General features: G+C 29.0%; 2 protein-coding genes across 2 annotated transcripts; both read right to left on the reverse strand.

Moving 5' to 3' along the window:
• Positions 1-78: 78 nt before the first annotated feature.
• On the reverse strand, positions 79-2,395 carry LOC113374182 (transcription initiation factor TFIID subunit 1-like). Its single transcript, XM_026614370.1, has 4 exons — positions 2,320-2,395; positions 2,060-2,257; positions 436-549; positions 79-213 (listed from the first exon to the last, which is right to left on the reverse strand). Exons 2-4 carry the CDS (start codon positions 2,132-2,134, stop codon positions 79-81), a joined length of 324 nt encoding a protein of 107 aa, XP_026470155.1. The 5' UTR covers positions 2,135-2,257; positions 2,320-2,395.
• A 6-nt stretch (positions 2,396-2,401) lies between these two features.
• Positions 2,402-11,964, reverse strand: LOC113374183 (transcription initiation factor TFIID subunit 1-like). Its single transcript, XM_026614371.1, has 6 exons — positions 11,671-11,964; positions 10,697-10,815; positions 7,742-7,824; positions 7,120-7,331; positions 2,612-2,744; positions 2,402-2,527 (listed from the first exon to the last, which is right to left on the reverse strand). The coding sequence occupies exons 1-6, from the start codon at positions 11,811-11,813 to the stop codon at positions 2,402-2,404; spliced, it is 816 nt and encodes a 271-aa protein (XP_026470156.1). The 5' UTR covers positions 11,814-11,964.
• Between the last annotated feature and the right edge of the window lie 1,320 nt (positions 11,965-13,284).

Genomic DNA, 13,284 nt, shown 5'->3' on the forward strand with positions numbered 1-13,284 from the left:
AAATATAATATATAATATTTATTATATTTATGGAATAGTCATAACCTTACAGAATTCCATGATGTAAATATTATTAATTTAACATTGGCGTCTTATTTTGCTTGACAGAAGCATTGGCAAGAATTCCTGGCCTTTGTACATTCTGAATTCCTTTAGCTGCTCCAGGCTGACTGAAAGCACCAGCTGTTCTACTGCAACTACTCGGCAACCATCCTGCAGCATTAGATTTGGAGTTCAACTTTTTGTAAGACCTATTTTAAGTGGTTTTTGATAAATATTAGATACTATATGTAATAACTATATAATTTTGTAAATGTAATTAAATACAAGAAAACACAAAACATAGAAAAAAAGATTGAAACAGATTATAAAAATTTATGAAAGAATTTAATAGATAGTCTTCAAAATGAAAACGTTTATATATTATTTTTTTACCTTGTGCTTAATATCATTTCCATCCCATACTACATCATCCTCCCATCGTAATTGTGACACCATCAAAAATGCATCATCGGGTATAGTTGAATCAGCATTATCTTCATTAACGTCCTGAAAGAAAAATAATGACTAACTATTCTCATTCAATATTATTTAATTAAAAGTGAATAATACTTTAACTCTAGTTTACTCAAAAGGAAGTAGAACATATAATGCAAAACTATCAGTTACATTTAAAAATAAAGAGGTTTTTTATTACGTTGGTGTTTCAAAAAGTTTATAAAGATTAAGATTCAATAGTTTCTTTTAACTGGGTATGACTTGTTGATTACTTAAATATTATATAATTATTAGTGATGTGCCGACTCGAAAAATTCCCGATTCGAATGATTCGAATCAGAAAAAAACCTGATTCGAATCAACTCGAATCAAGTATATATATTGACCAAAAAAAAGTCATGGATGTATTAATTTAGTAAAAGTAATCCAAATTTATAATCAAAATTGTCAGTTTAACCAATGTAACCGACAAAGTAGAAATTGTAAACATAAATTACTATCAAATTTATATATATTATATTCTAAAATTATAATATATATTTATATATTCTGAAAATTATTAAAAATGATATATTTTGAGGACGGCTGAAACATATCTTCAAATTAATTTACAATAATAGATTACCAAACAATTGTGCATCACTAAAGCATATAAAATAATATTTGGAATCATGGGTCGATTGTTTATTTTACGATGTAATCAGTAAAGGATCGCATCTAAACTGAGAGCTGAAACTTAATTTCATTAATGTGAATTTGCCATTACTTACATAATCAGAAGTTAACATATTATTTACTGACTTTCTGGTGTTTAGTACTTGTTTCAAAAGAGAATTATATTGAAAGATTCCCGAAACTCGTTTCATAATTTCGAGTGGTTTATTCTGATAACATTTAAAATCTAAAACACTTAATTATTATCAAAATTGGGTATTGATATTTCACGAACAAAATCGCTCTCAGCGCTCCGTAAAAAATAAACACGCAAGAACGACGACGCATTGTATTTGTTTCAAAGTCGCTTGATATCGCCCATACGGTTAACTCATATCGCTTGAACTCATATCGCTCGAACGGCTTGAAGTCGGAATGATTCGAATCCGAATTGAAGTCGAAACAACTCATATCGCCGCTTGATTCGGTTTGAGTCATATGAAGTCGGATGATATAGTTAGTCGATGAATGCGGTTAAAGTCATATAAAGACGATTGGAGTCGGCTGATACATTTAAGCATATTAAAGTCGGGTGGCTCGCATGATTTAATTCATTATTTATTTTTTATATTTATGATATTTATTTTTTATTATTATAATATTGAATTAATTAAAACATTTTTTTTATATTTATATTATGAAAAATTTTATATTTATGAAAAATTTGTGTTAATACATATTTTATCACAGTAAATATTTCGCGGCTTGATACGAGTTGATTCGAATCAAGTAAAATCTGATTCAAATCAAGTCGTTAAAGGCTTGATTCGAATGATTCGAATCACTTGATTCGACTTGGCACATCACTAATAATTATGAATATATAAATGCGATTTCAAATATTTACAGTTTGGGGTTGCTCTTTTTCTTTGAGCTTGAATCCATAGTCAAAGCCTTCTCCTGATTCCGGAACTTCTAACATATCATACCACAACTGAGCAGGGCCAAAGCGCCAGTCAGCAGCTTTTGGTCCTAAATCATTCTGATCACCTTGCTCATCATTGTTTATAGTTGCTTCATCAGATACCTCTTTCAAGAGATGATCCTGAAAATAATTAAAACTCAAGAAACAATTTAAATAAGATATCGAAAGAAAAAATTATTTACCTCATCATCGCTGGCTAGTAATTCTGGGTCAGTCGGTGGCGGCGCAAATGACAATTTCCACTTGTGTTCGTTTTGAATTCCTTCATTTAATGATATAGTCATCAGTTATTCTATACTTTCGTTTTTTACGTTTCCTTCGTACATTGCGCCAAATATGAGGCAAACTGCTTGGTTTTCCTAAGCCAAATAATCTGGAGAAGCGTAAAACCTAGAATGATAAGCAAAATTAGAACAAAATATGATTTCGTTATAGCAGTATCTATGAATACTTTCTATACTACTAAATACTTACTTTATCAGACCTAAAATCTGGGAACAGTTCCGTTACATCAACACCTGCATATTTCGAAGGTAGCATAGCAGCAAGTGGTGTTTCTAATTTTTTCTTGCTGTCAGAATTGTTCATGGTATCATCATCAGCCAAACTAAATATATGAAAATAAATTATTATGTAGGTGTAATATGTTGAGGAATTAAATCAAGAAGCTGCGCACGCAGTCTTTCTAATGATGAACTCAAAGAAATTAACAAAAATGTTGAAAACAAAAAAACTTTCAATGGCGTTTGGAAAAAGAAGTTTGTCTATCATAACTGAAATAATAGATCAGTTCTTTGCAAATTATTCGAATTTTGACAAGAGCTGGAAAGTAAGAGATGCTTTATCCGTTTATGAGGAACATTTAAGAAAACAACGGAAAGTAAAAGGCAAACAACATTAGACGCATTTGTCACAAATAGGTAGAAGGAACTGAAGGCAATGAAAACGCAGATGGCTAACTAGATATGACTGACTTAGAATTTTGTTTTTTTTTCAAGAATATTCGTTTTGTTTTTATTTTGCAAGAAATAAAACATACTTTTTAAATTTAATACCTAACTAATTTCCGATCCATCTTCCCCTAAATCCGGCCACAACGTAACTCTATTTGCGCAAACAATGACTTGCACAAGTATTCTATAGCGTGTGTGAGATGTACAATCATTCAAGTCGGCAAATTCATTCTGTTGACGCGGGGCAGCACATGTTTCGTTTGTGTTTTACTTTGTAGCAAATACATAATTCAAATTTATGAAGTTATTAACATTTAAGTATTTAAATTAGCCATCTGAACTTTTTTAATTATCTTCCGATGCTGTGAATACATAAATTAATAAAAAAGATATATTTTTAGGTTCCGTCTTCACATTTTTCAGTTGACATGTTTGCTATGCGCAAATCACTGGTTGCGCAATTATACAGTATCGTCTGCAGCCGGCTTAAGAACAAAGATACGTTTAACTTTGAAATTAAACTTATTGAGATATGTTTCCAAATGACAATCCGCGAAAAAAGCTAAATTGTAAATACTTATTTATAGTGCTCGTATTTATGCGATTGTATATTGAAATATAAATACGTTGTCTATACGTTTACTAATTACTAATAGCTTGCTGTTGTTTGTTAGTGTGTTTTTTAACATTCCGAAGGAGCAGTTTATGTTTTCGCTTATTTATAGATAAACATATAAACATTTGTGATTCGTTCTTCGAGTTACCGACACCACTGTTATATATATATATATATATATATATATATATATATATATATACAGTGGTGTCGGAAACGTGTGGGCTTGAGCCCGCCCATCAATCTCAAAAAGTGATATGACCTAACAAGTCTAAAAAAAAAGAACCTATCAAAAAAAAAACGAACCCACCCATCAAAAATTTGCTTCCGACGCCACTGCATATCATATATATATATATATATATATATATATATATATATATATATATAATATATATATATATATATATGTATATATATATATATATATAATAAAGTTGTTCTTGGGCGTTCATGCATTAATTGAAACTATTTTATTGAAGTAAAATGTTTTATTGTCAAACGTTTCGGATCCTGATTTGACCAGTGCTACATTAAAGGATTACAGAGTTAAAAGTTAAAAATATAATAAAAATACAAAGATATAAATAAAAAATGTGAATTAACTTAATAAATCTAAATGATATGGCAAAAAAATTTATTACTAGACTAAAATATGTTGTATATAAAGGTAAGACACAACTGAAATAATTGAAAAATATGCAATAACTCACCATACAAATAATTTGAAGAAAAAACCAAAAACACGGAAAATATAATGCACCAATTACTATACATTTTTCAAAGCACGAATTTTAAAAATCATTAAATTAAAATAAAATAAATTTTATTACAAAAAATGTTTGCCTACTGATTACAGCTTAAATCCAAAAGCTATATTTTCCATATCCTTACTTTGTAATTTTACCGCCGGCCAAAGCGCCACTAAAACTTTTCTATCTCAGTCTTTCAACCAATAACGAAACAGCTCTTCGAGTTTCCTTATCTTTACATAGAAACACAATTCAACTAGTGAATTTTTTTCCAAACATAGAACATGTCTCGAAGAGAAGAGTTCTTTTTTTTAAAAAACCTTTTCATTTATTTTATTTTAATTTAATATTTATTTTAATTTAATAAGTTTTTAAAATTCGTACTTTGACAATTGTATAGTAATTGGTGCATTATATTTTCCGTGTTTTACGTTCATTCTTCAAATTATTTGTATGGTGAGTTATTGCATAATTTTCAATTATTTTAGATGTGTCTTACCTTTATATACAACAACATATTTTAGTCTTGAATTCAAATTTTTTACCATATTGTTTCGATTTATTAAGTTAATTCACATATTTTTATTTATATCTTCCTATTTTTTTTGTATTTTTAACTTTTAATGAAAACCTTTAATGGAGCACTGAAGATAGCAAATCAGGACCCAAAACATTTGACAATAAAACATTTTACTTCAATATAATAGTTTCAATTAATGGATGAACGCCCAGCCCAAGAACAACTTTAGTATAATATTTCACCATCTGAGAAAACCTCACTATATATATATATATATATATATATATATATATATATATATATATATATATATATTAGAATTTTATGATATGAGTGGAACGAATATTAATTGTTTAATATGAACAAAACAGCACTCAGATTTGTTTAACACAACTTTATTTTATGATTACAGACGTTTCGAGACTATGGTGTGTCTCATCTTCAGTGTAATTTCAAAAACAGTTACTTATATACTACACATTCTTTAATAACTTATTTAAATTTCATTTAATTTTTGATATACAAAAAACACCAACTATTCCTTGCAATGCTTGACACAGTACTAAAGAAACACATAACACTTACAGAAATATTCTAAACAAATTTGAAGTACTTAACTAGATGGAGACAGAATGGATATCATTATAATGTAAACAAAAGGAGTGCTATCGCATACAAAAAATCGATAAAAATGAAAAAACAAATTAATTTATTGAAAAGAATAAGATAAATGAAAAAAATTTTTATAAATCATTAATGATGTTTATATAAGTGTCATGTAAAATATTTGTGTCGGTTCTTAGATTTATGCTATTGTTAGTCCGAACTATTAACATTGATTCTGCCATGCTCCGTTTAAATAAGTCTTTCTCATGGAATAAAATTTGGGGATTGTCAAAATCAAACTTATGGTTGTTGATATTAGTATGATCCACAAGTGTACTTTTAAATTTTTTGTTATCTATTTTTTCACATTGTAATTCATGTTGCTAAGTTCTGGCAGGTCTGGCCAATATAAGAGCAATTACAATCCAAACAATTTACTTTATAAACTATATCTTTCTTTTTTGTTAATGGAGTTTCATCTTTAATTTTGGAATATAAAAATTTTAATTGTTTTAATGAAGAAAAAGTAATACGAATATTGTGTTTTTTGAAAAGTCTTTTTGATAATTGGTTAAAATTATTGTCAAGATATGGAAAATTAATGAAAAAAGTTTTTTCAGGAACACTTGTTTTGCCAGGCTCTTCCGGTTTCTTATCAAGAGGTTCAAGTAATTTTGCGACTCTATTTTTAATAATTGGACAAATTAACTTATATGGAAAATTATTGCCAAGTAGGATCGTTTTAACTAATTTTATGTTTGTATCATGAAACAGAGGATCAGATAATAAAATAGCGTGATCTACAAGATTTAGAATGGTAGAAATTTTTATATTGAGAGAAACATGCGAATTAAAATTAATGTATCTCCCGGACCAACTATCTTTTCTGTACCAGTCTGTATAACATACACCACCTCTATTAATGAGTTTTGCGTCAAGAAAATGTAACGTCGAATCATTTTCAAGTTCCTGAGTGAATTGTAAAAAAGAATTGTACTCATTGAATTTGTTGAAAACATTATCTATATCTTTTTTATTAAGTAATATTAATGTGTCATCGACATATCTGAAATAAACCATAGGTTTGGAAGGTAAAGAATTTAAGACATGATTTTCCAAATCTTGTAATACTAAATCCGCCAAAACAGGACTTAATTTTTTGTATGCGATAGCACTCCTTTTGTTTACATTATAATGATATCCATTCTGTCTCCATCTAGTTAAGTACTTCAAATTTGTTTAGAATATTTCTGTAAGTGTTATGTGTTTCTTTAGTACTGTGTCAAGCATTGCAAGGAATAGTTGGTGTTTTTTGTATATCAAAAATTAAATGAAATTTAAATAAGTTATTAAAGAATGTGTAGTATATAAGTAACTGTTTTTGAAATTACACTGAAGATGAGACACACCATAGTCTCGAAACGTCTGTAATCATAATTTTGTTTTTCATATTAAACAATTAATATATATATATATATATATATATATATATGCGTATGTGTGTGTGTGTTTGTATAAATTTATCATTAAAATACCTATTGTCTTTTCCTTCAGAACTCTTTTGACCAGGAGGAGGCATAAGTATGTTATCGTTGGCATTTGATGCACTATTTCCTTGATTAGTATCATTTCTATCATGCCCGGAAATAATACCAATATTTGAATTAATATTGTTAATATATGTCTTTTCTGATATATTCTCTTCTATATCCTCAATGGACATCTCATCATCAGATTTCTTTTTAACCTGTAACTCATGTTAAATTTAACAATTTCAAACAAATATATATTCAATATATTTTCTTCCTTATCCTCAATGGACATACATATTTCATCATCGGATTTCTTTTTAACTTGAACCTAATTTCAAAAAAATGTGATGAAAATATACAAATTAAACAACTACAAAACATAAAGTTTACTTCTATGAAAAATAAAACATCAGTTTCATTAGAGTTTTAAATATCTATTATAGATATAACTCATTAGTATCAATAAAAATAATAAACAAAATAAACAACCCTTAAAGAGTTCACAGAGTTTTCAAAGATATTTTGTAATAACTTTAATATTAACATAGATATCAAATTTTAATGTTTAATTAAATTCAATAACATGACAAAAAATTGAATGAAATTACAAACAAACAAAAATTACCAGTGTATCACTACATTCTTCTGCCAGTTCTTGTATGCCAAAAAAATCTTCGGCGGTGGGTGACTTATTAGAAAAGTCAATATCTGCAAAAAATAAGTAGTAATTGAATATTGATTAATTGGCACTCGACAACTTTAAACATATACAAGAAACATATACATCTAATAATATATTAGGCTTGCACTGAATATACTCTTCGGTATCCGTCACCTTTTTTGATATTCGGCCGAATACCGAATAGTTAAAATAGAAGGCGCCGCAGCGGTTAGCGGCATTCATTTGTGTTTTATGCGATAAAGATCTTGCGATGGATCTTGATTTTTAGATAACATATGATAACAGATAAATTCTTGATTGTGTATATAATATAGTAAACTTTACCGACTTTTGAGATTATAAATTAACACATCGAAAACGCCTTTCTGAATATTCTCCAAACAATATGTTATTGTTACATATTTGTTATTTTTAATTGGAATCAATCGATAAACACACAATTGATGGGTATTTGTCTATAAACAATCTACCATCTCTTTTCTTAAGATTTAGTGATATATCTTATCATGACAATCCATGAAGTTTGACAAGCTAGGGAACTTCAGTTCTATTCAGTTATATTTGATCAAAATTGCGGCAAAAATATTTATCGGTGCCAGTATGTACTCATATGTATGTATTCATAATGCCTTTTCTCCGAAGCTGGTAACAAATAACCTACTTCCTAAAAATGCAGAGAAATTAATTTTTAATCTCCCTCTTATGCATTTTGATTATGATTCTTTTATTTTCTAATATATGTAAGTAGTTGCCTAATATTCGGTATGCGGTCTTATTCGGCATTTTGCCGCATATACTATTCATTGCAAGGGTAGTATATATATTATATGTACATACATATATACATCCACAGTGGAACCCCAAGAACAACTAGTGGGGTGCATGGCATCGTGCCTTAAGGCAAATTGTTGGAACTTTCCGTACCAGAAATTATTTTTTTGAAAAAATATTAAATTTTTTCTTTAAACTTTTTTTCAGAGAATTTTTAAATTTTGAAAAAAATTGAATTTTTGGAAAAAAAACTTGGCAAAAAAAATGTTTTTTTTATTTTGAAATATTTTGGAAATTTTGAACTATTTTTTAAAGCAATCGCACTGCTTTAGCTGCATAAAGACGAAATATCGAAGCGCGTAAGCGCCGCGTCGCCGTCTATCGGACAAACGACGTTACGGAACCCATAGAAATGCAACCAAAATTGATACACATTATTAAAATCTCCATAAAATATCTGATAATTTGATGTGCATATGTCTAATGATCATTTTTGACCGCCAAATGGCATTTTTTTTACTTTTATTACTAGATCTCCGAAACTGCTAGACCTGCCTTCCCAAAAATTTAATCAGTTGTTCATCTTGTCAATGCAAGTAAAATGTTTGTTGAATTATTAAAATCGGACGCTCCGTTCTCTTAAAAACTGAGTTACCGTTTTTGGCACTTTTTGCCCCGTATCTACGGAACGGCTAAACCTGCTTTCGCCAAAAACTAATCAGCACGTCTCCCTATAGATACGAATCGAACGTTTTTTGAATTATTCAAATCGGTTTATCGGTGCTCCCGAAATCGTCGACGAAAATTTGTATCCGCACGCACGCACGCACGCACGCACACACACACACACACACACACACACACACACACACACATACACCCACTTTTCTAAGGTACGCCAAAATATTCAGAAACCTTTGAAACGTAAAGATATATATACAAATTTTCATTTTCGATTTTTTTGCGATTACTATAATTTAACCTACGGGAAGTTAATTATGCTTAATACAAATTCTTGTATAGTAGATAATGAATTCTCGTATATGTGGATAATGAATATTTGGAGAGTTTCGTTATTGAAACTTGTTAGTTTCTTATTAACTTCCCGAAGGAAAAGTTTATGTTCTCATCAAAGAATCCGATTCGCTAATTTTATGTTTTCTCGAAATTTCAAGCCATTCTGAATTGAATGAAACCAAATTTGGTAAAAGTATGTGTGTGTAAACACATTTTTTACAGTAAATCGACGTTTTCTCAAAAACGGATCACTATTAGTCAGAACTTATACATCGAATGAAAATAATCAATAATAATAATTATTGTTTTATTCAGCGCGTTGGATTTTTTATTATGACTAATGAATATACTTATATACAAGATATAAATTTTGGTTTTTAATAAATATTTCCATACTTATATATATAATTTGTCGAGACGCGCCGAGCCTTATGCTTGCTCGTCGCTCTTGCAAAGCTACATTATATGGGCGTTCTTGTACCGGCAGCGCGCGTACTAGCTTAAGTTTTTCCAACTTTTCTCCAAAAGTTCCACTTTGATTTAAATGAATTTTTGAATAATAGAAGAAAAATGTACAGGCTTTCGAATGATGCTAATATAAAAGTAGTCAAAAAAGCCGCACTGGTAGATAATGGAAAATGAAAAATCATTTTCACCTTTTCACGCACTAACAAATAATTTTTTCACATTATTTGTTATGAACAACATAGACAAGATCAGTACAAATAGAATGACGTTAACAGTTTTTCGATATCTCTCATATTTCCGACAAAAAGTGAGTTTGAAAAAAGGGGCCACTTTCACATGTTTTCACTGATATCTCGGCCAAATGATGAGCTACGGATTTGAAATTTGGTATTTCAAATTTTCTCAAAAATACCTATAAAATGGCATCAGAATTATTTAAATACCAAGGTACCCTTTGTAGCGTTTTTTTGGCATTTGTCAAAATTAGACCTTTGATCGACGTTTTCTCAAAAACGCCTGAACAGATTTCAGAACTTTAAAAGCCATTTTATGTATCTAAATACGAAAAATGTATCGACGGAGTGAGTTACCCATCTCTAATATATATACATATATATCTTAAAAGCTTAAAATCATTTTTACCTGTGGCTTCATTATTTGTTTCAAAAACATTAGAACTGTTATCATTATTATCACCACTAGGTGAATCATTTGGGTAGTCTTCTAATATATCTTTAATTATTGGTTTTAATTCTGGTGCTCTGAAATAATATTGTAAAAATTAATACTAAAATTCTTCAGTTAAAAAAATAAAATAAATGTTGTATTTGGTATACTATGTATGTAATTATAAACATTACATAAACAAATATTTTATTATCACAGAAATAATATAATTTGAAAATAGCAAGAAGGAAAATTAGAAATGTGTTCACCATGTTCAATTATTTACATCTTGTATGTAGATCAATGTACACAATGAAATAAATAATGTTTAATAACTTATGAATAATTAAAAATTATCTTTTTCATATGATTCAAATCAAAATATAGTTTATTAACCACTTCCCGTGCCATTTAGCTCTATGAAACTTAGGCCAAGAATTAGACGCTAATAAATCTTAAATACCTCAGATATAGTATATCTATTTTAAATTCCATGCATGGGTATATATTTAAAATTACGGTGTAATAATAAAAACTGGCTTTTCAGTTTGACGAATCTGACTCGTTATGTTTATGTTTGGTCCCACCTTCTATTCACAAGCCTGGCTAATCATATTTATTTTTGAGCCAATATTTTTATCACAAGCCAGACACGTCGAGGCACGGGAAGGGGTTAAAAAAACAGTCTCAGCAATAATGTTGACAAAAAAAACATTTTTCACTTTTGATAGCAATCACTAGTAACTTGAAATATTTTAGAGGTAAAATTTAAAACATTAGATTAAAAGCGATATTTAATAATGTGTTTTATGAATAAATTATAATGAATAAAATATACATAACTACAAAGTATGTAAGAAAAACTTCATGCAAATAACCAAAATTGTAAAATCTGTATAATTTAATATTAAAATTAAACAACAACTAATACGGTATGGGTACATTCATACCTATTAAGCAAAGATAAATTGTTTTTAAGTTCAGTATCAAAGAAATCGTCATCTAATCGCCCAAATTTATCAACATTTCCAAACAAGAAAAATGTTAGGTTAAGCCCACTTCCCTCGTCGCATTCCTCATCGCTGTCAAACATTTTTATAATAATTATGCGTATAGTTTTTTGTCCATATAGAATTTAATGGCCTTTTCAACACCATTTGTATATTTTTCGTAATAACTTTCTTATTACAATATCTTTCATTAGGGAATTATATCCAAGCGAGTTTTGATATGCATTTGATTAAAAACACAGACGCACTGACGTTTGTTCACATAAACATTAATCATGCGTAGACTATCTTGAAGCATAGATAAAAGTCAAGGAGGTATGTTTTTCTAAAAGCTACACTAGCGCCTCTCGCGGCAAATTTAGTCCTTGCTTGAGTCTGAAGCCGATAATGACATTTAAAAATCAGTCCGTTTATTTAAATATAATGCTTCGAAATTGAAAAATTAACTAGTGGTGCCTGGCATCGTGCCCTAAGATAAATTACTGGAACTTTCCGGACCATAATTTAAAATTCTTAGAAACTTTAAATTTTTTTGAAAACGTTGAAAATATAATATTTTTGAGAATTTTGAAATTTTTCTAAAACTTGGACACTTTTGAAATTGATATTTATATTTTACATTTTTTGAAAATTTAGATTTTTGTTTTCAAAGCAATTGAGCTGCGTAGCTGTTTTAGATATGAAATATCGAAGCGCCGCGTTGCAGTCTACGGTATAAATCTTGGTACGGAACAAATAAAAGTGTGGGATGCATGGCATCGTCCCTTAAGGCAAATTGCTAGAATTTTCCGTACCGTAATTGAAAATCTTGGTACGGAACTCAAAAAAAATTACACAAAATGTGTACAAATTATTAAAATTTCTATAAAATATCTGATAGTTTGATGTACATATGCCGAATAAACAGTTTTGACCGCCAAATGACATTTTTATTGAGAGTCCATAACCGCTGAACCTGCCTTCCCAAAAATTAATTCAGTTGTTCATTTTGCCAATACAAGTAAAATGTTTTTTGAATTATTAAAATTTAACGCTCCGTTCTCTTTAAAATAGAGTTACCGTTTTTGTCATTTTTTTCCCCGTATCTTCGGAACGGTTGGACCTGCCTTCGCCAAAAACTAATCAGCACGTCTTCTTATCAATACGAATCGAATGATTTTTGAATTATTCAAATCGGTTGATCGGTGTTTTGTATCCGCACACACACGCATACACACAAACACACATACACACACTGTATTCACCTCAAACAGACACAAATTCATCTCAAATAAAAAAAACAATAAATATTAAAACATATTATTGTTCTTACTAATTGTGGCTACATTCAACAGTAAAGAAAACTAAAATTAAGATTTTTATCAGATTCAGTTGAAATCAATTACTATTGTAAAATGATATTGAGCAAATAGCAGACTTTATTTATATTGTTAGTTCAAACTGCTTGAATGATAACATATGTCTATAATCTTATTTACATTGGAAAGAATAATTAATTGAAGAATGCTTACCTATATCTGGAATTATCAGCACCTTATGCCTATATAAGTGAAG

This window comes from Ctenocephalides felis, unplaced genomic scaffold (genome assembly GCF_003426905.1).
Source record: "Ctenocephalides felis isolate EL2017-DRISC unplaced genomic scaffold, ASM342690v1 CF-g0.4_SCAFFOLD_01615, whole genome shotgun sequence".
Taxonomy (NCBI): Eukaryota; Metazoa; Arthropoda; class Insecta; order Siphonaptera; family Pulicidae; genus Ctenocephalides; species Ctenocephalides felis.